The 27,968-nt window shown below is 43.3% G+C and overlaps 1 protein-coding gene and 1 long non-coding RNA gene across 3 annotated transcripts; one reads left to right on the plus strand and one right to left on the minus strand.

Moving 5' to 3' along the window:
* Positions 1-99: 99 nt before the first annotated feature.
* Positions 100-13,071, minus strand: LOC117496426 (zinc transporter ZIP1-like). Of its 2 annotated transcripts, none has more exons than XM_034148091.1 (5): positions 12,928-13,071; positions 8,042-8,262; positions 1,534-1,664; positions 923-1,221; positions 100-538 (listed from the first exon to the last, which is right to left on the minus strand). In XM_034148091.1, exons 2-5 carry the CDS (start codon positions 8,049-8,051, stop codon positions 160-162), a joined length of 819 nt encoding a protein of 272 aa, XP_034003982.1. In that variant the 5' UTR covers positions 8,052-8,262; positions 12,928-13,071; the 3' UTR covers positions 100-159. The 2 variants fall into 2 exon arrangements, with proteins under 2 accessions (XP_034003982.1, XP_034003983.1); XM_034148092.1 differs by having other exon boundaries at positions 918-1,221.
* Positions 13,072-18,239: 5,168 nt separating this feature from the next.
* LOC117496427 lies at positions 18,240-27,759 on the plus strand. The gene is made up of 3 exons (XR_004557283.1): positions 18,240-18,329; positions 18,878-19,030; positions 27,716-27,759. It is a non-coding gene; the product is annotated as an uncharacterized LOC117496427 (long non-coding RNA).
* The last annotated feature ends 209 nt before the right edge of the window (positions 27,760-27,968 follow it).

Below are 27,968 nucleotides of genomic sequence, written 5' to 3' on the forward strand. Positions count from 1 at the left end.
TTATAGCCCAACATTAGCCTCCTTTAGCTTAGCGGTGGTGACGTGAAGTCATGTGACCGTGCTGTAGTTCCTTTATAGCCCAACATTAGCCGCCTTTAGCTTAGCGGTGGTGACGTGTTAGCTTCTTACTTCAGAAATAAAGTGGTGTTAATATGGAGATTATCCTGCTGAACTCCCTGGGATGATTACAGTTTGATGAAGAGCACGGCGGTGACCAAGGCGAAGCCGGCCAGCAGCGAGGCCACCCTGGGGATGCGGTTCCCTCCGGAGCCCAGCTCGTGCGGCAGGATCTCCATGAAGGTGATGTAGAGGAAGCTTCCCGCCGCCAGACCCTGCAGCGTGCAGCGGGCCAGCCGGTGCTGCCGGGGCGCCTTCGTCTCCGAGAGCGCCGAGCCCAGGCCGAGGCCCAGCGGCAGCATGGCGGCAAACAGCAGCAGGCAGCCGGCCACCAGGGGGAGCCGCAGCCGGCCCCGTGACAGCGTGCAGGCCAGGCTGAAGGAGATGATGCTCTTGTGGACCATCAGCCCCAGAGTCAGAACTGAACATGGGGAAGAAGCATTCAGTTCAGAGGGGAAGCGTACTCAGATGTTGTACTTCAGTACTTTTACCTTTACTTGTCACAATGTATTCCTACTCTATGGTAAAGTAAGTATCAGAGTTTAGGAATACTCTGTTACAAGTAAAAGTCCTACAGTCAAAATGTTACTCAAGTAAAAGTAGAAAAGTAACTAAATGTATTAAATACATGTAGTGGAGTAAAAGTACACGATTAGCTTGTTTTATGTTTGTTTTATTCTCTTTCCTTTTTAATGACCATTTCATAACGTGTTTCCGTGACACTATTTCTTAATGCATGTTTTTCATTTGTGTACAGTACTTTGAATTGCCTTTGAAAGATGCTGTATAGATAAACTTGCCTTGCCTTGCCACGTAGATCTCCTGCAGGCCCACGGCCAGCCCCTCCAACACGGAGTGCAGCGACAGCGAGAAGACCAGGACGAAGGAGCGCAGGGCCGACTGCGCGCTCAGGTCCACGTGGAAGAGGCTGCCGCCGGACTCCTCTGACGCGCCGTGGCGGTGGGAGTTGACGCTGGAGTTCGGCAGCAGAGCGCGACACTCCTTCATCTGAGGCTGGTCCTTAAAGGCCAGGATGACCTGCTCCAGAACCAGAACCAGGAAGAAACCCATCGCCATGATGAACTCAGGCAGAGGGAACTGAAGCTGCGGGGAGAGAAGAAGACGCCGCTGACGAGGGTGAACGACGACTATCAGATTTGGTATTGAAAGTGTCTAAAGGAGAACAAACATTAGCCGCCTTTAGCTTAGCGTGGTGATGTGAAGTCATGTGACCGTACTGTAGTTCATTTATAGCCTAACGTTAGCCACCTTTAGCTCAGCTGTGGGGACGTAAAGTCATGTGATGTTCCTGTGTGTGTGTGTGTGTGTGTGTGTGTGTGTGTGTGTGTGTGTGTGTGTGTGTGTGTGTGTGTGTGTGTGTGTGTGTGTGTGTGTGTGTGTGTTATATCATCTTACGGTGACCCCCGCGCTGCTGAAGGCCTCCTCGATGCTCTGCAAGGAGTCCGGCAGCTGCTCCAGCAGACAGGTGGCCAAAAACACTCCTCCTGCAAAACAGCTGATCAGGCTGAGCAGCCTGCGCCGGAAACCTGCAAGACAACGCTCAGGGATCAACCTGACGCCTGCTGCTTCAGTACTGATACCTCAATGTGAAAATACTCCGTTACAAGTATACAAGTATATATATATATATTCAAAACCAAATTTAGGTAAAAGTATTATCAGTAAAACTTAGTTAAAGTACATAGAGTAATAGTTGTATTATTATTATTATTATTATTATGACCTGGGTCCATATATTGTTATTTTATTAACATTAGTATTATTATTATCATCATTATTATTATTATTTGTATTATTTTAAATTCCAATATTAATATTATTTGTAGTATTGTAACGTCCGAGGTGTTAAGGCTTCAAGAATACTTCTGTGTAACAAGAACTCAGGAACTTAGTACTTTTTGGAGCGTCACAGATGCCTCCGTTTATTAACGTCGAGTCACACCCAAGTCACACACCACTCTAGCCCCGACTGCGCATGCTCACAACACATGACCTCTCAACCCAATGCTTACATGCGTCCCCCCTTACTGAAAGAAATGTCCCCATTTCCACACACATGGTGAAAACACAACAAAACATAAAAAAACAATACAACCACGAAAAACCCCAAAAACATAACAAACCACACACTACCCCGCAGAATAATACATGCAGGCATGACGTACATTCGAAAAAAAAATCTTTGAATAAAAACAATGACAAACAAAACACATCCACAGCCCAAATAAAACATCAAACTAGGTATGACATAACTTATTCCCCTGTCCTGCACACTCGAAACATGAAAAAAAACCAATTATGCAGCATAGAATACACAGGAGAAAATAATCACACAAGCACGTAACCCCCAGTCATTCAGCCCATAACAAAGTCCAAAAATCGGACAGGAGGCCGCGCTAACCTCCCAGCCCGGGACACCGTCGGTGCGGCTTGTTCGAGCTCAGGGGAATCACCAGCCCCAGAACCCGGCCCAAGATCACAGCCACTTTCCCCATCGGAAAACCTCAAGCGTCCAGAGCTCTGTGGGGAGACTGCATCTTGCAACGGAAGAGGCTGAGAAAGGTGTAAGAGAGACCTTGATGGTCCCTCCAAGGGAAAGGCTACCGGCAGGTTGTATCGCCGTAGTCTGTCGTAATGGACAGTTTGGAGAGAGGCTTCATCCCCAAACGGGCTACTTAGTTGGTACGTGACCCCCACTTCATCACCCCTATCCATTCGCCTCTGCACCAGATAAGGCCCCTTCCAGTGGGGAGCCAGTTTACGGCGGCTCTCAGTGGGATCATTTAACCACACCAAATCCCCGACTTCATACGGGTCGTGCCTCACTCTGGCGTCATAGTACGACTTCTGTTTGCTGCTTGCAGCAAAATTGTTATCCCTTGTCTGATCAAACGCCGTGTCCAAGCGTCTGAGAAGGGAACCAGCAAAGTCTTCCCGGGGACCCTGCACCAGATCATCCCGCTTTGGACCCAGTAACACATCCACAGGAGTCCTGGCCTCCCTGCCATGCGTGAGAAAATACGGCGTGAAGCCTGTGCTGGAATGTACACTGGTATTGTACGCAAATGCGACCTGTGACAGAAAAGAGTCCCACTCCCCCTCACATGATAGAAGAGATTTCGCCAACTGATCGATAAGTGTCCTATTAAACCTCTCTACCATGCCATCAGACTTCGGATTGTAAGGCGTGGTGTGCGTCTTCTTCACACCTAACACGCCGCACAAATGCCTCACAACATCTGATTCTAACTGTCTGCCCATATCAGTGTGCAGAGTTTCCATTACCCCATGCTCCAAGATGTAGTTCTGGAAGAGACACTCCGCGACCGTCGGGGCTTTTTGATCGGGGATGGCATACAGATTTACAAATTTTGTGAAATAGTCCTCAACAACCAACACATACCGGTTGCCTTTTGATGTGACCGGCAACTCCAGTATGTCAGCCGCCACCCGCTGGAAAGGTCTAACTGCATGTGAAGTTCTCATGGGGGCATGGTGTTTAGGCACCGGGGACTTCCTTCTCTGACAGGCATAACATTGGTCACACCACGAACGAATGTCACTGTGCATGGAGGCCCAATAGCACACACTTCTTGCGCGTGCCAAAACGCGATCATACGCCAGGTGAGCAGTCAGTGGAGCACCATGCAAGTGTCCCAGGACCTCTGGAACTAAGACAGCAGGAACAACAACCTGAGTAGACTGCCCTGCCTCAGACAGCCAAACAACTCTACATAAAAGTCCCTCCACAAAAGTCAGCCGGGGAAACTCATGCCAAAGTCTCTTCACACCCCGACTAGCATCTTTTAACCTCCATCTAGGGGGCCGTTGGCCATGCTCCAGCCAGGCCAAAACTTGTCCGATGTCTGCATCCTTTTGCTGGAGCTCCCTAATACCGGAGCCATCATGTGACAGAGTGAAGATTAGGGTCTGGTCCACTGAAGACCCTGAGTCAGGAGAAGGAGGTCCTGAAATCGGTCCCTGGGCTTGGGCTGTGGCAGGAGTGCCCACAGCACACACATCACTAGGACCACTGTCCCCAGCGCCAGGGAGAATTGTATTCAAGGGAGCGGATGTGGCATCGAGACTGCCTGAGTTCTCCAAAGCTTCAGTGGTGTCAGGCCTGCGTGAAAGGGCATCTGCATTTGTGTGTTTGGCCCCACTCTTGTGCACAATCATCCAGTCGTATGGGTCCAGCTCCAGAGCCCAACGGCTACGACGCCCCGTCCTGTCATTGTCAACCTGAAGTCGTCGCAGACCCAACAAAGGTTGATGATCTGTGATAATTGTGAAGGGGAGAAGACCCAAGTAATGCCTGAAATTACGCACTGCCCACACTATCGCCCACAGCTCCCTGTCGTAGGTGGACCAACGCCGTTCAGCTGCTGTGAGGGAGCGACTAGCGTAGGCCACCACTCTCTCCAGGCCATCCACTTCTTGTGACAGCACAGCCCCCACAGCAATCTGCGAAGCATCTGTACCCAGCACGAAACTCTTGGTGAAGTCCGGGTGACACATGATAGGTTCGGCACAAAGACCATCCCGCAAAAACTCAAATGCCCCCTGGCAATCCGCCGTCCACTGAAAAGGGACATCCTTCCCTGTCAGATGGTTGAGGGGGGCAGCACGCTGGGCAAAACTCCTCACAAACCTCCTATAATAAGAGCAGAGACCCAGAAAAGCACGCACCTCTGTAGCGGACCGTGGAACTGGCCAAGTCTTCACCTTATCTGTGTTACGGGGGTCAGGACGAAGCCCCCCGGCGGAGACGACGTGACCAAGGAATACCACATGATCACGGGCAAGATGGGACTTCCTGGCATTCAATCTAAGCCCAGCTGCCCCAATCCGAATGAAGACCTCCTCCAAAGCAGACATGTGGGCCTCAAACGAACTACTGTAAATTAGTATATCGTCAAGATACACCATGCAGATGTGCCATGGCAGCCCCCTTAACACCAGCTCCATAACCCTCTGGAAGGTAGCGGGTGCATTGGTTAGACCCATAGGCATGGATTTGAACTGGTATAGGCCCTGGCCAGTGGTGAATGCTGTCTTTTCGCGGTCCTCCTCAGCCATTTCCACCTGCCAGTAACCGTCAGAAAAGTCCAAGGTGCTGAACCAGGAGGCCCCCGCCAATGCGTCCAATGTGTCATCCACCCGTGGCAGTGGGTGAGAATCCTTTATTGTCACAGAGTTGAGTCCCCTGTAATCCACGCAGAATCGCCATGTGTTGTTCTTTTTCCTGACGAGGACCACTGGGGCGGACCACGGGCTACAACTCTCTTCAATTATGTCATCCTCCAACAGGCGCTGAACCTGTCTGCCTATCTCCTTCCGTTTTTCTGGCGAAGTACGGTAGGCCCGACGCTTGACCGGGGAATGATCACCTGTCTGTATGCGGTGTTTGATCAGACCGGTGTTTCCTGTTCTGCCCTTCCCAGAGCCGAACACCCCTTGGTGTTTCCCCATCAAGGCCTGCAGCTGCAGTCTCTGTTCAGCAGACAACGGGAAACCAGCCACATCCGGCAGAGGGGTAGCCCCCTGCTGAGAGGGGAAAACCTCAGCGGGGGTGAGTAGATCACAGTCCTTAACATGGTGCAACACACCTAAATGGGAACCGGTGTGCAGCTTTAACTCCTTCTCTGTCGGGTTGAGCAGCCTTGCCACAGTGCATCCATTCTTCACCGGTGCAACTGTACGTGCAATCACAAGTCCCACGTTATCACGCACCTCAGGCTCCAGGTAGCCTAAGAAAGAGTCAATGGGCAGACCAGCAGTACGGGGAATATCCACATTAACTGGGACAATCATTTCACTGAAAGGGGGAATAATAGCATCAACAGACATAGAGATGTAACAACATTCTGGTATGAAATCTGTGGCATGCATGAGAGGAATATCAACATTCCCCAGGTGAAGCAGACCACGACCAACATCCATAACAGCTCGAGCCTGCAACATGAAATCAAACCCCAGCAGAATAGCTTGTGTTGCCCCTCGCACTACATGCACAGCCTGCTCCCAATGTTTGCCCCCCAACTGTATGGGAAGAGTCACAGTACCCAGAGTGTCCAACAATTGACCATTTACTGTGCGTGAAAAAGTGTACTGGGTATTTAGCACACGTTTACGTAAGGCAGACGTGGACATTCTGAAGTCCTCAGAAATAAGTGAAACATTGGACCCAGAGTCAATCAAAACAGTAACATCAACACCCTCAACAAGTCCTCTAACATAGGCTGTGGGCTTAGACTCACCCACAGAACAAGAGTCCAATGCACGAGCAGGCGCTTTCCCAGCAGAATAGTCCATTTGACCCTGTAGTGGTGAAACCGGCATCTGGGTCTCGACGCCAGTCACTGGAAGTTTCCCTGCAGCCGTCCGTGTGAGGATGGAGATGGTGACCGCCGAGAGGGAGACAAAAACCTCACTCCACGCCCTGGCTGACGTTCCCCAGGGCTGTGTGGTCCTTGCGGGACATCGCTGCCCGGTCGTCGCGGTGAGAAGTCCGCAGAGGTGTCTCGGGTTCCCCGCTCACGTGGAGACCATTCCCTGGCACCAAAACCATCCTGCGGTCTGCGCTGAGGAGAACGGCCCCTGCTGCGGTCGTCCCTGTGGGAATCACCGGTGGTAGATCTGCAACCAAACCCGCCACAGTCACAGTGGCAGGCACGCCGGTGCACCCTCTGCTCCACTTGGTCCTGCTGACGATCCCAGGTCAAGGCGGAGCTCCCTCTGCCATTCTCAGCTCCACGGTTATGCGCTCTCAAGCCTTTTACCTCAGTCTGTAAGTTGTCCACCTTCAAGGTGAGGCGTTCAACCACATTTATGAGCTTATCCGTGGTATTAGCCTTACAGTCGAAAACACCAGCCGACGGTGAATTTAGGGCTGCAACAACAGCAGGATGCGGAGGACAGTAGGGCAAACCAGGCGTGTTCGACCTCATTGCCTGCCTGGCCCGCTCACAACGCCCAGCAATTATCAACGCCTCCTCCATATCAGTCGCCCCCTGTTCATGGCATTTTGCTTGAAGTGCAGGATCAAGGCCAGCCAAAAAACGTCTGAATTTCTCACCATTTACTGCAGCGCGGTCATAATCGGGAAACGCCTCAGCCACGAGTCTGGAAATGTCCGCCGCATACACCTCCAAACACTCGTTCGCCTGGGGGGGCCGTGCAGATACACACGTCTGGAAATAAAGCAGGAACTGTCTCTGGCCAAAAGCTGCCGCCAGCTTCTCCTTCACACGTTCGTAATCACCCTGCACATCTGCCGGTAAACTGTCCCACAGTAGGAAAGCTGCACTGTCTAGTCTGGTAGGTAGAATGTTCAGCAAGGTAGCTGCGTAGCTCGTGCCCCTCGCACCCCTCGTCTGAGCACGAACAGCGGCTTCAAACTGTCTTATCCACGTAGCGAACTGCCTCTAGCCGTCGCCCCTAAACATCGGCGGCAGCTCCACTCTAATATCACTACTCACAGAACCAGTCCAAGCAGCAGTGCATCCGGTATAATCGTCTTCCATATCGCCGTCTCCCTTCATTCCTCCGAACATGACGCTTCGACGCTAGCACCGTTAGCACAGCTAGCCAGCAGAGCCGACCAGAAAGTCCAGTAATTGTCCACAGAAAAGAAAAATCCAAGAGCAGATAAAACACACTCCGATACCGCTGCCACCAATGTAACGTCCGAGGTGTTAAGGCTTCAAGAATACTTCTGTGTAACAAGAACTCAGGAACTTAGTACTTTTTGGAGCGTCACAGATGCCTCCGTTTATTAACGTCGAGTCACACCCAAGTCACACACCACTCTAGCCCCGACTGCGCATGCTCACAACACATGACCTCTCAACCCAATGCTTACAGTATTATAATTAGTAAGTATGATTATGTTAATGATTACGTGGGTCCATGCTGCAGCAGCCCCCTCCCCGAGCGATGCACAGCGGGCTGAATCCAGACAGCAGCGTGACGGAGAGCAGGAGAACCAGAGCCCCTCCAGGAGCCCTGAGGGCGGAGGAGGAGACCCCCCCACCACAGCGGACATCTTTAATCTGGTTACTCTTCACCACGGCGAGGAGGAGGAGGAGGAGGAGGGGGGCATGGAGTCACAGAGGAGTCTGTCTGACAAAAAAGATAAAAATTAGATCCCCTCTTCTTGTATTCAATCTAATATCTATATTTTTTCTCTGCCATAATATCTATATATCTATATATATATAGATATAGCATAATTTATAAAGTTATAATAGGCTAAGTGTTTCGATATATACATACATCCAGGCCCTTACAAATATCTAATTTAATTTAATTAATGTTTATTTTTTTGTAATATCAATTACTTTTTAAAATGTTTTTAATTGCATCATGTTTTTTGAAAAGTCAAAATTTGCAGTAAAAATACAAAATTCTGGTAAAAAAGTTAATTCTAAGAAAACGACACATTCGGAAATTAAGTCAAAATTAAAAGGAAAAATTATAATAAAACAAAAACATCTCTCGTTCAGATCTCAAATTGTTGGTCACATGGCCTAAATCCTCTTCCATAAACATCCTGGGACAAAAGTCATAATTCTGGGTGAAGTTTCAGGAACAAAGACTCTTTTTGGGAAAAGTCAAATATTTGACCAAAAAGTTCTTTAAAAAAAACATTCTTAAAAAATTTGGAAGGAAAAGTAAAAATTCTGAATAAAGTTACAATTCAGAGAAAAAGCGAACTTTTGGGAAAATGTAAAAAGTCTGAGAAAAAAGGTCAGAATTCAGAAATCCTTCTGTTGGGATTGGTCTACTATTTACAGATCAGAATCAGAATACTTGTATATTCGTCCAACAGAAGGGAAATGTGCTGTAAAGTGGATTTGCAAATGGATATTGACTGGAGGGTTTTATGGTTTCATGGTGGGAATGTTTAGATTCTGTCTAAGAGAATATATCAGATTCAGAATACCTTTATTCGTCCCACAGAGGGGACATGTGCTGTAAAGTGGATTTGCAAATGGATATTGACTGGAGGGTTTTATGGTTTCATGGTGGGAATGTTTAGATTCTGTCTAAGAGAATATATCAGATTCAGAATACCTTTATTCGTCCCACAGAGGGGACATGTACATTGTTACAGCAGAAAAGAGCCACAGACAGCTTAATGTTAACTAAGCAGCATGCATACAAAATATTAAAGATAACTACACAATTTACAAAATACACATCCTGTAGCAGTTCTGAAGATTTAGCAGCCAGGTATATATTGCACAGTTAATGTCCCGCCCCTTAGCGTACAATGTGTTGGTGCGCTAGCCAGCAGCGATGTGCAGTCAGTGGAGGCAGGGGAGGCAGAGCCTCACCTGTCATACTCCAATGTAACGGAAAAACAATTAAAGAAAAACTAAATAATAATAATAATAAAATGTCTCCACTGATCTTGTGTAAATGTGATTTCTGTATGATTCCAATCGCATTTTATAGTCAAAATCAGCAAATTTGCCGAGCTCCGCTACGGGAGCGATGAGAAGTGAGGCAAGCATGAGCACTGCCTCACGTAAGCCCACAGTAACTTGCTGGAGCGCGGGCACTAATTTAGCGCGGCCACTTATTTTGTGAGCGCGCTCAAGCCATTTACTGTGGGGTGACGCATTCTGAGGTGAGGCACAGATGAGCCCTGCCTCAATTCAGAATGTGTCACCCCACAGAAACTGGCTGGAAAGCGGGCCCTAAGTGCATGCCTGTTACCATCTCACTGTATGTCACCAATGTAATGTTTGTAGATCCCTTTATTACATTTATCCTCGCCATCCATAGTCTCTAAATAACTTATTTCACGTATATATGATATTTAGGCTCGCTGGTCTCTCGTACAACGGCAATGAAAAAATCACCAGGGGAGGCAGCCATAACCTCTGCCGCACTGAAGGGGGCGCACGTGAGCCCACAGGTTCTTGTTGCTACTGTTATTCTACCGCAAACAACAAAGAAACTAGACTTTTGAAACTACGGGAAGATAAGGAGGACTTTTACAAAACAGTAATAGAGATTGTTGTCCAGAAGGATAGCATGGACTTATATTCATCTTCAAGTCAAGGTAAGACCACAACTGTAATGAAAATGGGATCTTACTTAGAAAGAACAATCCAATATTTAGATTTTGGGTATCCTTTTGTTGATCGGTCTGTTTAAAATTAATCACAGCATCAGACTAAAAAAGCTTTTGAAAATAACAGAATATTTCGATTAAGGTCAAAATAGGCTATAATATTTGTAAATCTGACTCTGAAAGAGTCAGTGCCTCACCAGCCATGAACCTCACCGCACGTCACTGCTAGCCAGTGTTACAAAAGTGATGTCCAGTGGCGGCCGGTGGTCTTTTTTTTTGGTGGGGCTCTTGACGTACCGTAAGTGACCTACCCGGGGGGTTTCCCCCCGGAATTTTTTTTCGAGAAATGACCCCTTAAATGATGACTTCTGGTGATGTTAGAGGGGGGGGAAAGGAGAAATCGAGGCTTAAAAATATGAGAAGACTGATCAATACCTCCATAATCTTCAGTGTGGAAAATATTATTTATCAACCTGAACATCTACTACTTTACCAGGAATTTGTGTTCTCAGAACTGGTCTGTTTTTTTCTTTCTTAAAACTGTTCATGTTTTATGAACCAACACCTTCACCAAGTAGCTTTACAGTGAACTGCATGTGAGATATAAAATTAATAGCATCTTTTCAGTAGCATTAATTATAAATATTTAAGTGGTTCAATACAAGTCACTACAGCATTTCAAACTGAACTGTGAATAAATGCAATTTAAAAAAAATAACCACAGCACAAAATGTCATAAATTGTGTTTTTTCTTTGTTTCTCTGAGGATTATTTACAAACAGGCTTATTTACATATAGCAATAACTCAGAAATGAAAAAGCTACATCGTCTAACACGAACAACCAGTTAGCATAATGATAATATATGTGTTATGTACAATGTAACTGGCAAGGCTAGAGCAAGAAAGAACATAAAGTTTGCAAAAGGTTTAAATAACTTCAAGTATCTGTCTTCAGATTACGTGGAGGTTTTAGTCCGATGGGAAGCAGATTTTAAGCGACACCGAAGATAAACCAAAAATGTGGTGGAGCTGCAAACCGTGTAGTGTTGCTGGGACAGAACAGGAGCTATAACCGTTGGAAAATACATCACAGACAATGCAACAAACGTGGAGACAATCACTTCTGTGATAAATGCCCACTTATTAATAAACTTCTAACAACCATGGGAAACCTCCTCTCTATAAAGTGATATCCAAGCATGGGAAACAAAAGACAGCATTTACCTGTTTGCATCCAGCTAGCCAAGCCTTTCTTGTGTACCAGCTACTTGTGAAGCCTCGTGTATAAATGTTGTCTTTTTCACGAGATTGCTGCGATATATTCAAATCGGGTTGGTCCGGTCCAAGGTCTTTAAGCAACAATTTATCTGCCAAACTTCTCCTTTCGAAAGGATTGGAGATTAGCTCTTGAACAGAATTAGGCGGGGACCGAGGTCCGGAGACTCCACCTGCACACGAAGCCATCATCAACTACTGCGTCAACCGGATACGAGTCACTGTCCAAACTACTCACAGACTGCACTGGGCGCTGACATTGGCGCCCGGTGACCGTCATCTTTGACGACGCTGATTGGCTGAAATTATATTTTCGCGGCATAGTTTACACGTTACAGATAGCAACAGTCAGCTGCTAGTGGCTGCTGCTGCACTGGTTGAAGGCTCCTCTCTTAGCGCCCAGACGAGAGAAGGTGCATGGGCAAGGCCAGGCAGGAAACATGTGACTTATCAGTAACTTTAGACATCGTAACACAATTTTAAACGAGATTTTATTGTAGATTATACATTTTACTGATACCAATTATATAATATTTACCTTGTTCATTAAAAATAAAATAAAAATATATATATTTTTTTAAACATATTTTTTTTTTTTTTATTTTAATTTTAATTTTTTTTTTTTTTTTTTTTTTTTCAATATGGGAAGAGGTGGGGCGGCGCCCCTAGCGCCCCTATGGACCGGCCGCCACTGGTGATGTCACTATGTTCCTGAAGTAAACAAAGGAGTCCAATGAAGGCTTTCAGGCAAGGGGGGGGGGGGGGGGGATTTATGGAATCAATAAGTCGACTAAATGTAGCGTTAATTGAGGAAGATTGTTAGTGGCTTTATTTGCTTTCATCATGCTGAACAACTTATTTTCAAGAAACGAATGAGGACACATTTGGTTCAAATAATATTTAAAGTGGGGCTTTTGCATTTTTCTCTCCAGAAAACATCAGTATTATTTATCTGTTTTTTAATCAAGGAATTAGGTCATTAGTCATGTTTCATGCTGAATAACTTCATTGTAAGAAACATACAAGCTTATTTCCTGTTGAAAATAAGTTGGAAAGTTTTGATTCCCATGATTTGATCAGTTTTACAGATATATCGATCAATGTATGGAATCAATTCTTAGACTTAATCCTAGGTGTCGACTAAGATTCCAATTATTCTTTAATTTGTATTACTTTGTTCATGATATATGACTTGTTTCCATACAAACACGTCAGAGCACATCTCTGGAATACACTAGATATCAAGTAGTGCTTTTTAAACTCAGATGTAAAGATCTAGTGATTTTTAATTCATTAAATGTAACGATTAGTCAAACGAGTGTTAATCGACTCAAACTGATATAAAATGATAACCCAGAGTGAAGAAACAGCGCGTGTTGTTTCCCCTCGTGTAATGTAATGTAATGTGTATACATCTGAGCTGTACCTGAATCCGGGTCCAGCAGCTCGCTCTGTTCCTCCGCGAGTTCATTAAAGAATGAAGTCCTCTTTCTTCTTCTTTCTCGCTGGATGTGTCGACATGTTGTCCGGGAAGAGGTGAGTCAGTTCCCATCAGCTGATCTGAACTGAGCTGCTGTCACACTCAGCAACAACAACACGCTGCATCCGGGTTTCAAAATAAAACGCTGACTTGAAACACGATTCTGTCTGGAGAAAAAACCTTGCCTTATATTTTTTAAATGAAGCACGTTTACTCGTCCTTTACTTAAGTAAAAGTACTAATACTAAACGCTAAATAAATACTCCAAGTCCTGCATTGAGAATGTTACCAAACTCTAACAAAAAGTATACCTATCTAAGTTTTCCGGAAAAAAACTGTAAACTATTAAAACATTAAATTAACCAATTCTACACATTAACTAATTGATCAAGTAGTAATTAAAAGTAGGGATTCAAGATATCGAACAAATGTGGCCAATAGGTGGAAATGTAACTCACTGCACTACATGTATTGAATACCTTTAGTTACTTTACAGATGTGGATGAATGATGTGAAATATAATCAAGTGTTAAATCAGACTTTAGTTCCACCTGGAGTAAATTCACAAGCTACCCTGCAGTATACAAAGTCATTCAAACTAGCTGCACCTTTACCAGCTTTGAGAACACTTTAATGATCAATCATTATAAAACATATTCAGTGGCGGCCGGTCCATAGGGGCGCTAGGGGCGCCGCCCCACCTCTTCCCATATTAAAAAATAAAAATAAAAATAAAAATAAAAAATATATTTTAAAAAACATATATATTTTTATTTTTATTTTTAATGAACAAGGTAAATATTATATAATTGGTATCAGTAAAATTACTGATAAGTCACATGTTTCCTGCCTGGCCTTGCCCGTGTACCTTCTCTCGTCTGGGCGCTAAGAGAGGAGCCCTCAACCAGTGCAGCAGCAGCCACTAGCAGCTGACTGTTGCTATCTGTAACGTGTAAACTATGCCGCGAAAACATAATTTCAGCCAATCAGCGTTGTCAAATATGATGGTCACAGGGCTCCTACGTGAGCGCCCGGTGCAGTCTGTGAGTGGTTTGGACTCGTATCCAAGGAGACAAAACAGGAAGCTGTCATACACTCTGGAAGCTACCATTTAGCAGCTAATGAAAACTCCGTTTTTGACATAAAAATGGAATTATGGATCATCAATCATTTTTCAAAGTGACAGACACATTGGATTAATTTATGGATTAACCTTCAGCTGCGTTTTTCTCGTTTTTGATCAGAATTGTTATTCTGCAAAAGGTGAGCATATCTCCATGTTTTGCTACCTAAAGCTACGTCGTGTGATGTCTGTATTTGCTTCCGCTGTCGCGAGTTCTGATCGCTCAGTGATGATACTTATATTTCTAGAATATGTGGAATCTCAGTTTGTAAGCTTGTTTGTGCATATCCGATAAGTATATCGATTGATTTATACCTAGAGTGCGTTAGCATTTTTTCGCTCAGGGCTCATTTAGACGCTTCTTGTGAGACTTGTGTTTTGTTTCGGTAAACATGGTTCATATCATCAGTTCGATGCGTTTCCTCTGAGTAGGACACATGAATAGTTTATTACATTTTAAGAAGCCCTGAGACACAGTTTCGTGAGAAAAAAAACGGGGGGAAAAAGCCCCTTAACAGGTTAAATGGGAATTAAATCAGTGTTCCCAAAGCCCCGGTGTTCTGCAGTTTGTGTGGGCATACTGTACTGTTGCACAGTTTATGCTGTAGAAACTATGTCCAGGACAAGGTGTTTGGAAGTTTTGGAAGATTCATAGCTAACCACACTGAAGTTATGGAGGTATTGATCAGTCTTCTCATATTTTTAAGCCTCAAATTGTCCTTCTCCCCCCCTCCCCCCCTCTAACATCACCAGAAGTCATGATTTAAGGGGTCTTTTCTCAAAAAAAATTACCGGGGGAGCATCCCCCCGGACCCCTCTAGTATTGTTTGATCACCATTTCCACAGCCCCACCTAAAATATTTTCCACCAGCCACCACTGCATATCATATATATTATTCTGAAATGGACCAATCTGCACTCTCGCTAATTTAAGGTACATTTATTTCGGTCTCTAGGTTAACTTGTTCGTTTGTATTTTAACTCTGTGAACATTTCTCTGGCTTCCTGGCAGTGACCATAACATCTTGGCATGTGCTTTAGTTTGGAGTTAAATTTGATATGCTTCAGTACTTTGTAGTTCCTCATAGAGCATACATCTACACCAAGAGACAATGCAGTTGTTTTATGTCACTAGAGCGTCCACACAGCAGCGTTAAAAAAACCTTGGAGGTGGGCGTATCTGAAGCTTGTGGATTTTTTGCGAGCAACGCGACCAACAACCAATCACATGAATCTCCCGCCCCCGACATACGAAGCAAAAAAAGCCCGAAGTAAACTGGATATAAACTCCCCAAACAGGCGAAGACCTACCACTGTCTCTGCCACCTCCCTCCATGCCTGGCTCCTCCGGTTTGTATCCCGGTAGGTAAATAGGGACTGGTCATAAAGCACCGGGTGATTCCCTACCGCTAATTTCTCCTCCATTTTTTGGAATATGAGGAAATGAACTGCGGTATGTCACTCCCAGCTTACACGCGGTTTGATTGGCTAGCGCTTGAACTGTCAGATTTGCATAAACGGGATTTGATTGGCTGATGCTTCCACCTCAGCTTCAAAAATTGAACATTGCTCAACTTTTGAATCCGGGGTTGCGTTCGAATACTCCAAAAAAACAGCTCCTAAATTCTAACCCTATCGTCTATTCCTTGACCTCTGAGTGAAACGTCACGGGGTTAATGGATAGTGGATAGGAGAATTCAAAAGGATTTAGGAGAAGAGACTGCGGCACTTTAGAGAATCCGACTGCACTTTCACTATCCGACGTGTTTATGATGCGCCAGCAGAGGTCATAAATGTGCGCCTGCTGCTGTGGGGAAACTATGGAAACTACAGTTTTCTATACAGCGGACTACAACATGGATGTTTAATAAGAACGAGGGACTACTGTAAACTCAACTAGAGATTCTGCACCGTGCTCTGATGCTGTTGTTTTATGCTTTATGAACGGGGACAACAGAGAAACATATTCTTCATGACCAAAGTTGGAATTGAAATAAAAAAGGAAAGTGAAACTTATGCTCGTCACCCTCTCCCTCCGGTCCACATTAATACAAATGATCCCAATACGTATGATTGTATGAAAAGATCTTAAAATCAATACAAATGTATTTATTATAAACGTTAGTCCTTAACATCTATCACTGTGTATATCACCATTCAAACATCTTTTAAAAGTTGAACAAACCCCACACACAGTGGCGGCGCCAGGGTATGGCTGGGGTAGGCTACAGCCATACCAAGAAATGGCTTAGCCCCACCTTAGCCCCACCATGAAAAGTGATGTTAAAGTATGCAAATTCAATTAAATAATAAGCAAAATGCAAAATGTTGAGAACACGGATTGCGAAAATATACGGGTCGTATCCACAACACACAAACTGATCCTGCTGTAACAACAAGTGCACGTTACTGATGCAATATGGTTGAGACCATTCGGGCTTATAGAAGAGGCGTGTAAGGAATAGTCTAAGTAGTGGGGGAGTTTTAAACACTAAAGGTGTGGAAATTCTCTGGCGTTAAGTGCGGCCGCGGTCAGATCAAAATGCCTCCGAATGCAATTTGAATAGACCTACAGCCAATCAGAGCAATTCAACGTTGTCTGCGTCATGCCTTACTGATTGAGATCAATCGAAACCGCCATTCAGTATCCCTATTGGATCTTCAATGTGTACTATCATACGTCACGTTCACAGTGATCCCTTTTTATTTACAGATGTGCCGTTTTATTTCATACAGTTCCATTTTGATTGAGAAAGGGAAATAATCTAAACCTCACGTGTGGCATTTCACTGTTTCACGGGGGGCGATATAGCGTGTATGTAATTCAATTGCAAATACTGACTTGAGCACCACCACTGTATGGGTTAGCACTACCATAGATTACCCAACAAAAATACCCTGGCGCCGCCACTGCCCACACAGCTCAGTAAAGACTGTGAAATGTTGACTTTATTTGATCCTTTCAGTAAAAACTAACGTTCATATTTCTCTTTTTGATTATAATACTGATGAACGTTCAAAACAAAGCACTTTGGCAACTTACCACATACGTTTTAAAATGCTTAATAAGCACCGTAACTTTCATGATATCATTTCTCGTTCATAATCGGTTGTTTCCGTGAACGGCTGACTGTTGTGTGACGGCAAATGCTGCGGCTGCAAGGCATTGTGGGGCAGCATTTTCTCCTCTCCTTTCGGTTAGGGAGGTCCAGTGGTTCCTAGGCTAAAGGAGGTTATAAAGGAAGTTTGGAACCTCCTTTCCTGTTAATTTAGAGAATTCGAACGGCACTTATCATGGCTGCCACTGAGGGACTTCCGGGTCATTTCACTCCGTTAGGAAGGTTCCTAAGCTAAATGGACTATTCGAATGCAACCCAAGATGCCTGGAAATCTCCGCTGTGCTTCCCACAATGCAGTTCGGCGAAAAGTGAGGCAAAGTGACGTCACCCCATTCAAAGTGAAGGGGCAGAAGCGTTGGAAGATTTTTTTAACGCTGCTGTGTAGACGGGCCGTCCACACAGCAGCGGTAATATGTTCCAGAGATAACCATGTATCTTTAGATGATTTTTAAATGTTTATGATGAACTAGGATCCAGTATTTATTTAGGTGTTGAGGCAGTTCTCTTTAAGCTATGCTTTTAAAAAGCCTCTTGGATGAGCTTGAAAAAGCATCGGCACAAGGTTGAGATACGTGGTTCTCACAGGACAAAGCTACACACATATATGATCTCATAGAATCTGCATTGCTGCAGAATAAACAAACCAAGAGTATATAAAGGAGTTTAAAAAATCTACAAAATGCAACTTGTGCACTCATGCATCAGTAATACTATTCCACAAACAAATATATATAATATGGAACAATATACTGCACAGTTAACACTAGAGTACCCAAAACAACCTCACAAGTAAGGTTTTCAATGCAGGATGTTTATTGATTTATTTTTCTCTTTGTGGTATTATTATTTTTTCTTCAATAACTTTGTCTTGCTTGTTTTTAGATGCTTGCATATTTTCTAACTTTCTTATACATTACATGTTTTTGTAACCGTCTTACTGTGAGAGCAACTGAAAATAATGCCTGTTTGTACCTGTCCAGGTGATGAGGCTGGTTATGAAACAAAGGGAGGAGCTACAGACAGGGAGGAACGTTGAAAGTTAAAATAGGAAGTCAGACTGCCAGACTCCATTTCACACCTCGACAGAGCAGCAGGAGGAAAACAGGGTGAGTGTTAACAACAGAGTCTGCCGGGTTTTTAAGACATTCATCACTTACTCTGTTGAACTGTATGTCAGAAAATAATCTGTAAATACAAATGTATTTATTTCCTGCAGTCGAAAGTGACATCTTCAAATGTTGTGAACTTTTTTATCCATTTCCTGGTTTCTGAGCCATCAGAGTTACATAATATGTGACAGCCCAGCGCAGTCAACATGGAGAGCAGCCTGTCTGAAGTCTGACTGATTTGTTGTATTGAAACCAAGTTTATCATTATGATGGTTTAGATTGACATAATGTTATTGTGTTATTATAATGTGTGTGTGTGTGTGTGTGTGTGTGTGTGGTGTGTGTGTGTGTGTGTGTGTGTGTGTGTGTGTGTGTGTGTGTGTGTGTGTGTGTGTGTGTGTGTGTGTGTGTGTGTGTGTGTGTGTGTGTGTGTGTGTGTGTGTGTGTGGTTGTGTCTGTCTGTCTGTCTGTCTGTCTGTCTGTCTGTCTGTCTGTCTGTCTGTCTGTCTGTCTGTCTGTCTGTCTGTCTGTCTGTCTGTCTGCAGTGTTACTGGTTTATCTCTCAGATTGGAGATGAGTGACTCAAAAGATGAGGAAGAGGACAAATCTCCAGTCTCCAGCGGTCTGTGTCTGAAGAGGGACCGGTCTAAAGGGCAACCTCCGTACTTCAGTGATGAACCTGGACCCTCAGACACAAAGTAAGAGTCTGTTTCTACTGTAACCTGACCTGAAGTGGATTCAGTTTTATATTATCTGATCATTTAAACAGATCTTTTATAATTACACGAGGGCAGTAGAGTACAGAAACGATGTAGAGTATAGTATAATGATAGTAATAACCGGGTGAGCTGCATGTATCATTAGCAGATTTCATTTGTGCGAAGCGATAACATGTAGGTCAATGCGCAGACACCATTTTGTGCCTGGCAACACAAATCAAGTGAAGATGTGAAATTCATATCCCCCGTGTATTCACACAACTTGAACTTGATATATATATATATATATATATATATATATATATATATATATGTATATATGTATGTATATATATATATGTATATATGTATGTATATATATATATATGTATATATATATATATATACAGTGCAATAAGCTTCTTAGTGCAATAAGAAGCTACAGGGACGTTAATCTACGTCGGTAATATTAACTTTATTTAATACAACATTTACGGTACAAGATTTAATCATACAGCCCATGTAGTATAATATTTTACAAATGATGAATTACAGCAAACATGTGCAATATATCCATTACTACAGCTCCGTGGGCTGGCAGTAAGGCGATATGGGTCCGTTCTTATAGAGTGGCGAAGTCACGCCCATCTACTTCCGGTCCATGGGACCTTATTTCGGAAAAATAATGTATTGAAGTCAATGGAGAGAGAAAACGTATCTTTCGATCCCGTTTGAATTGTGCCATGAATTACACATATGATGTTTATCAATCTTAAAAAATCATTTCCATGTAAAAAAAGTCACAGTTTGTCATAAAACTGTTGAAATATAAGACTATGAAAAATACGTAACTAGAAAGACTACAAAGCCTCGCGTAAGTGATGTCACAATTGTTTTCCTCCACTAATGCGGCTTTCACACCAGCGCTTTTCCCTTTCTAGCTCCTAGCTAGAGCTTTTCTGGTTCAGCTCCGGTTTCCCTTTTCAGCTCCCGCTCTGTTCACACCGCCCAGCTGCCGCTGCTGCGTCATGACGTCACCGTTTACATCGCTGATTTTCTCCCCAACGGAGCTCACAACAACAACGGGGGGGGGGGGGGGGACTGCGTCGGGTCGATGATCGTGTTGCTTTTAATCATACGAAGCCAGATTAAATTAAATAACGACTTCTCCAACCTTATACTTTTCTCCAGAGTGCCGTGGTTCATTGTTTATTAATGTGTTTCAGCGGCATTTACCGACCGCTGCAGTGCTGGCTGCTCTTCCACGGGAGTTTATTCTCCCGTTAGCTCCGGGTTAGCTCACACGGCTCTAAAGTATTCACTGTCTGACTGTCACACAAGCAGCTGATACATATCACAGTCTGAATTGACGCTGTTTGGCATCACAACACTGTTATGAAAGTTTCTCTGGTATAACATGGGTGATGTTAGCATAGCAACCGAAGCTAAACTGACTACTTGCTAAGCCGTTTTCTACAGGCACATTTTACCGGCGTATTTTTCATTATTATTACTGCTTGTAGGCAGGCATGACGAGACTCTTCAGTCGACCCATGTTCAGGGGAGGTGGGTTTAGTTTCCTGCACGCCTCGACGTAAGAGAGACGTAAGCGACGCCGCCGGAGCTGGAAAAGCGCCGGTGTGAAAGGGGCATAAGAGATAGTTAAGATCAGCGCCATATAGATATAATCTATCTATATGGCGCTGGCTAAGATAAGATAACTTTAACAAGATGCCTGTGTGCTTAGTACCAGGTTGTTATTATACCAGCAATGGGTCTTGCTCGTTCTTTCGCTTCCCGTCTGATGAAAGGAGTGTCTGGATCAAGCTAGCTAGTAGCTAGCACGTTAGTTAGCATTACAGCCTTGTCATTTTTATTAGCCTTAACATGAAGTAACATTAAGTCACCCAAAATGTTAAAAAGTAAGAGTAGTAGTCATATTTCGTGAACCCTTTGAAGAGTACTGTCACCGGTGTGATCATTCTATAATACACAATTTAAGCCCGGGGGAGAAATGCTAACGCTAACGCTAGCATCGACGATCTTCTCTACTTCATGCTATCTGCACAAATGGTTGACATTAAACATTAAAACGACCAGGCAGTTCAGAGAGAATCAAAGGAAGGCAGGCAGGCAGCTTTGCATGATATTCTTCAGGACGTGTTTCATTGTGGTGATAGTGAGGGTAGTCAATCGTTTGGTTGACAAGACAGTAGTGACGGCCATCTTGGTGACGTGTGTGGTTGACCAGAGATGTAGTTCATTGAGCGTTTTCACACAAACAAATGTGTTACTTCACAGTTTTACGACACATTTTTTTTTTTTTTTACTTGCAAAATTATCTTTTAAATTGACAAACATCATATGTGTAATTCGTGGCACAATTCAAACGGGATCGAAAGATAATCTTTCTCTCTCCATTGACTTCAATACATAATTTTTCCGAAATAAGGTCCCATGGAGGTCCACCGGAAGGGGAGGGACTGCGCCACTCTTTTGTGCATCCATGGGTAAAGATAAACGCACGTAGTGCTGAACACATGGGCGTAGGAAGCATCCTGAATGTGGGGGGGGACATTTTTAACGGGGGGTGTGGGGGCGAAAAAAATATATAGATTTCCTGTATTCTGGTGCATTTTAACAGGTGGTTTGATACTTGTATGTGGCTATACTAGCATGAGGAAAATGATGGGTACATTTTGTAATTTCATCCAGTAGTAAAGAAAGGAAACATATTTGATTATTAATTCAGAGCTGTCTTTGAATTAATAAAAAGCAGTTTAAATGCCCATTTTTTGTACATTTATATACAACAATAAATATTTGAGTGCATTGAGAGATATTGTTGTGGAGAGTCATTTATATATAAATCGCAAAATACATTTGTGAATCCTTCTGTGAGCATTTATTAATATTGAGACTGATCTGACTCCATACAGATGTTAAGTTCAAATAAATGTTGCTCTTCTGTCTATATTGGTCATATGATGCCCCTTGACTGAAATGTTTCCTGTTCAATATCCCCACTGATTCCTTAAAATCCTGGGATGAGAGTCCACATCACAATTTACTCTCAACTGTCATTTCCCTTTCATCACTCACCTCAGCAATGGACCTCTCTCTCTGTCCCTGTATTCTGCCTCTGACTCACTCTCAAGTGCCTAGATGTCAAGAGAGGTGGTGAAGTGATAATTATTTATTGAGCAGTATACTCTTTCACATTGAATCATAACAAGTCATACTGAATGTAAATACAACTGACTCTAAAGTAATTCCCAGTCTGTGACATTGGACATTTTGAAGACTCAAAGTCCCAAGCAGTAGGTATCTCTCTACCATGACATAAAGACGAAACTCCTCTCCAGAAGTGAGACGCCGCCATCACTGTTAACTGATTAACTGCTACCAGCTGATGACTTACTTTCCTCTTCTTTGAAAAAAATGTTCTTATGTCCATGTTGTCTGGGGGAGAAAACATATCAAACCAAGAGATCGTCAGCTTTGATTTTCGCTGTATTAACCATTTCCCGAACATTTGGTGTGTGTGCCTTACCTCCGCTACCGGCATCGCTTCATACAACAGATCTGAGCTGTCCAACTATGACAACACTCCTTGAACATGCGCGCGCTATGTGAGAATCTGCCTTGGTACAAAGTAGCAGTGAAAACATGGTACGGAGTTTCATTGATTTGGGCATTCTCTCAATAAGCAAGTGGAATGGATTTAATTTGATAGTAAAGCACTGACACAAAGTGCGGCGAGTGGATAGACCGATTCACGGACTTTCCGCATAGTAAAAGTGGGGGGGTCTAAACTAATCATTTGAAAAAGTGGGGGGGACTTGTCCCACCCTCATATAATGGCTGCGACGCCCATGGCTGAACACGTAACATGAACGTGCCGGGCGGCGCGGTCCCGTGGGTTAGATGCGCGTTCATAATGCAGAGGGAAATAACTCACAGAATAACGTTATTAGCACATTTTTACAACTTGAGGAACGAATGTTTTTAATAAGGGCTATACAAGTGTTCATACTGGGTAGTTTATTTAGTTGGATAAAAAATTATCCAACGATTTACAGACCACTCTTTCCCCATGTAAGTCAATGGGAAAAAGTGTTTCCGGGCCTGGCAACCAAAAGGAAGTGTAGTACCGCCGTTTGGCCAGCACAAATATTTTCATCTGAGTCCGGCGCACTTCCTGGGGGCTTGTTTGTTACGTGAAAGGCTGGCAGAGGGTGCGGCCATAGCTCTGGGCATGGCTACTGGGTATCCCTACGTAGCGATACCCAAGAAGTAAACAATGGAAAATGAGAAATCTCCAACGAGGCGTTTTGAGGAGGTATTTTCTGTGTTAGAGTTTTACTCGCTACAGGGTGTATTTTGAGGGTTTTTGACTCTGCAGACCGTTTACATGCATAAAAACCTTCATAACACACAAGGGGACGGGTAATAACCGGAAGAGCATGACATGGGACCTTTAATAAGCGTTAAAACACCTTTCTTCCTGAGACTGATATTGTTGGACAGAGTATTTTAAGAGGATGGTAGACATGATATCAGCACTACTTCCAGTCAGTACTCCGGCAGCAGCATTTTTACACCTTGGAACTTCTTTAGAGTCTGGCCTTGATAGCTGGTCCAAAATATCCTTCAGCAAAGTGACACTCTGTCACTCTGGTTGCCCTCTTATGATGCTGCTGTCTTTTAATATATAACTATTCCTCTGCCGCTAATTCGTACCTCGCAGATTCTTCAGTCTCATCAGCCTCATCCTTCCATCAGTCCCAGTCAACGCCTCCAGCACACTTCCAGTGTCTGACTCCATATGATATTGTCCTGATGCTGTAAGGGTGATGCCCCATGATCACAAAATGACCCCTCTAAAGTCTGAGTGCCAAGGACCTCATATTATGTCTGTCATTAATGTTACATCACCCATTATAACAGTTTTCTTTCATTTTTTCTCTTCTCTTAACTGAATAGTCCTGTCTTTAAGTATAACCCAATGCAAAGACCTTTTCCTGCACCATTTTAAGGATACAAAAACAGGCATTTTTACTGTATGTGTTTGGAAAAATGACACAATCAATGGCCCAGAATTGTACTTTATAAACTATGAATCTTGTGGTGCTTGAAAAAATACACACTGGGCTAAGCCGGCCAGGTTATATATATATATATATATATATATATATATATATATATATATATATATATATATATATATATACATGCTTTTTTTGGAGCCCTTTTTTGCAATATTTATTAAAATGTCACTAGTTATTTAAACAAACCACTATCTGAGGATAATACAAGCAACCATAAAACGCCCTTTATCTAGAGAGCCATTGAAGCCCATGAAGAATTGATCCTTCCACAAATCTTTTCATCTGCTGTAATAATAATAAAGTTTGCCACGTGTTTCAAATTCAAGTTAAGGCACTATCTGTGCAGAACATTACAAATATTCTTCATTTGCAGTATTTTATTTTAAAAGTGTTCAGAAAGACTGCATCAATGATATGCTATATCTATATAATATCAATATTGTTATTAACTTCAATCAAAGTTAATTTAAATAGCGGGCAAGACTTTCCAAGGGGTAAAAATGCTGCTGCCGGACTACTGACTGGAAGTATTGCTGATATCATGTCTACCATCCTCTTAAAGTACTCTGTCCAACAATATCAGTCTCATGAAGAAAGGTGTTTTAACGCTGATTCAAAATACCAGAGAAACATGCATTCTTGTTCTCAGGAGGGGACATTGACAGAGGATTACTGGAAAAGTACACAGTAAGTACTTCATAGTACTTGTGGGAGTAGTTTCACTACTAGCCTAGTGTCAATCTCACGAAGAACTAATGGCAGAAAAAATAATAACAAACTGGAGAGACGGCTGAGTGACCGCAGTGCAGAATCGCTGTATAGTTGAAATCTCCAAACAATGTTGTCCATTTTAGACAGAACTATTATATTTACAGCCCTTAATAACATTCGTTTTCTGGGCTCAAAGTGTGTCTTGGCTGTTTTCATTGTGATCGCTAAATTCCCCTTGTTTATAATAATCACAGTTCCTTCAACAGGATACTGTAGTGATTCAAAGTGTGATTTTAGCATAGCCTACGAGTGCTTTTGTTTTGAAATCACTTCCGTGAGTTTCGTCTGCGCTCTTATTTTGTAAGGTAACTTCCGGTAGCAGAATATGAAAAAACTGTAGTTTTTTTGTTTCTGTTTTCTAGTGATTTTTGTTTTTGTTTTGAGAAGTAGAAAATGAAAATCATCCCGTTTTTTAAGTTTAGTAAATCCCTTTTTGACCATGATAAAGAAAAACGCCTTGTATTTCAATTTTGGTTTTTCAATTTAAAAACGAAAATCAAATATCCAGTCGTTTTTTGTTTTTGAATATCCATTTGTGAAAAGAAAATCCAATGACCAAAACATACACTGACCAATTCACAGCCAATTCCATGTTAATTGGGGTTATAATGCTATAGTGTACCAGATGAATACAGCTGATGTTATGAACCCAGACACAAAGCTTTGTGGTTTCATAATGATATGACTAACTAGCCGCTATCTACCTTATCATGAAGAAATATCATCTGGAGCAGGGGTGCCCAACCTTTTTTGAACCGAGAGCTACTTTTAAAGTTGCCAGTCTGCCGAGATCTACCAGTCCAAATAGAGAGACGTAGCCATTACTGACAGCCTACTACCAGGTAAATACACACTTCTACTTGTATAAAACTGACCTTTGTATGATTAATACTTCATAAAATACTGCAGATCCTTTATCTTACCTCTTTCTAATCTACACACGTATTTAACTGAAGTTACACAACAGTGTTATTGTCACAAACGAGCTGAGAACCAAAATGCAACACACGGGAAACCAGGGATAGTCGGTAACCAGCTTTATTATAGGCAAAGGGCTGGTCGGGGACAAACCGGCAGACAGTAGGCAAAGGGCTGGTCGGGGACAAACCGGCAGACAGTAGGCAAAGGGCTGGTCGGGGACAGGCGAGGGTTCCAGGAGAAAGCGAGACGGGAGACGCAGGTACAGGCAGGGTCAGGGTCAGGCGAGGCAGGCTGGTCAGGGGCAGACAGGGTCGAAACCGGGAGAGCAATCTGGAAGGTAATGCGGGAAAGACTGGCATGCTGCAAAGTACGATCTGGCACTGAGGTGAGCGTGAAGTGGGCCTATATACCAATGGAGCTGATGGGTGTAACAGTGAGAGAGAGAAACAGGGTGTGACTACCAGGTGACTAAGGAATGCTAATGCAGAAAATAGGTGAGTGAAGGAGCAGACTGTGACAGTTGTTGATACAGAGTTGGAGTTTATTCACACGTCACATACTACAGTGGGTAATGTTTTCAAGAAACATTGAACAGTGCTGCCACATATGACACAGGAAAAAAAGAAAATACTCTGAACCCTTTCTTTGCCATTATATAAAAATAGTGTTGCTACAAAAGTATAAATTAGTTTTACTAATAAGACAACTCAGATCTGAAGCTACACAGGAATCTGCTGCCAAAGTGCAATAAAAAAGACTAAATTAATAGAATCAAACCCTTTTTTTGTTGCATTTTAGTAGAGTATAAAAAGAAATGTCTTTAAAATAGGATGCAAGCAACACTAGTTTCTTAACCTGAATTGATAATAGACTATAATCAATTTAAGTTTGCATTCTTATACCATTTTGTACAATAATTATAATGAATCAGTTCAAACAAACTAAACTTACAGCTGATTAAGAACGGTATCTAACTTGAGTTTTTATTATATCAAAAACCTGTTGAAATGCTACTGTTATTTTTACTGTCCCCAAAAAGCGCGTCGGCAGCCTCCAGGAATGCTTCTTTCACAACTTCGCCGTCTTTGAAAGACTTCATGTGTTTCGCAAGAACGTGACTGACACGATAAGATGCTTTGGTAGCAGCCTTGCTCTTGTTGTTGGGCCTGGTGAAAATGGACTGCTGTGCATTTAGCTGTCCTTTCAGGTCCCTCACCTTTTGGGAGCGTAGGGCAGAATTAGGAGGGAATTCCGTCTCGTAGCGTTTGTGCACTGTTTCTAAATGCCGCTCCTAAATTACCCTTCTTCGATAAAGCCACGCTCGCATTGCAGATGAGACAAATGGACTTTGAATTGGAATAGATACAAAAATAATCATCCTCCCACTCGGAGTGAAAATTATATATTTTGGGCTTTTTTGCTTCTGCCATAATTGCGGTCTTGTGTGTGTGCGGACTGTCACTCCTGTTGCCACGGACAACGTCAGCGAAATAGTGCCCACTGCCCACCAGCCACACCCCGACACATGGGGTCACGCCGGCCAATCACAACGCTTTGATGCGTTCAAGTGCATTATTCTGGCACAGGAAGATTATGTTACTATAGTAGTACTGTATCATGTCTGTATCACCTTTTGTTTCATTTGTATTTTCTTTGGTTTTACACGCTCGAAAAAAATAAAATAAACTAAACTAAACTAAATGTTATAGGACATTAACGTCTATTTTTAGACACATCTCGCCATCGACTGGGAATCTCCGGACGATCTAGAGTTACAGACTTTTTTTAAATATCAATCTACAATTTTTCACCCTGCTATACCCTTGATGAGTATCAGCTCCACTAATGTAAAGTGCTATAAAGGATGTGTTCCTCTCCACAGAGGGAAGAGGAAGAGTCGTGTTCCTGTGGAGGAGCAGCTGTCCAGCTGTGCTCTGTGTCAGGACGTCCTGAAGGATCCAGTCTCTACTAGCTGTGGACACTGGTTCTGCAGACAGTGCATCACCTCATCCTGGGAGCAGGGACCTCCATCAGGATACTCCTGCTGTCCTCAGTGTGGAAAAAGATGCAGCCTTGTACAAAGTAAGAGGCCGAACAGATTCAAGGTTCAAGGCTTTTATTGGTCATACGAACAT

The sequence above is a fragment of the Trematomus bernacchii genome, unplaced genomic scaffold (assembly GCF_902827165.1).
Source record: "Trematomus bernacchii unplaced genomic scaffold, fTreBer1.1, whole genome shotgun sequence".
In the NCBI taxonomy this organism is placed as follows: domain Eukaryota; kingdom Metazoa; phylum Chordata; class Actinopteri; order Perciformes; family Nototheniidae; genus Trematomus; species Trematomus bernacchii.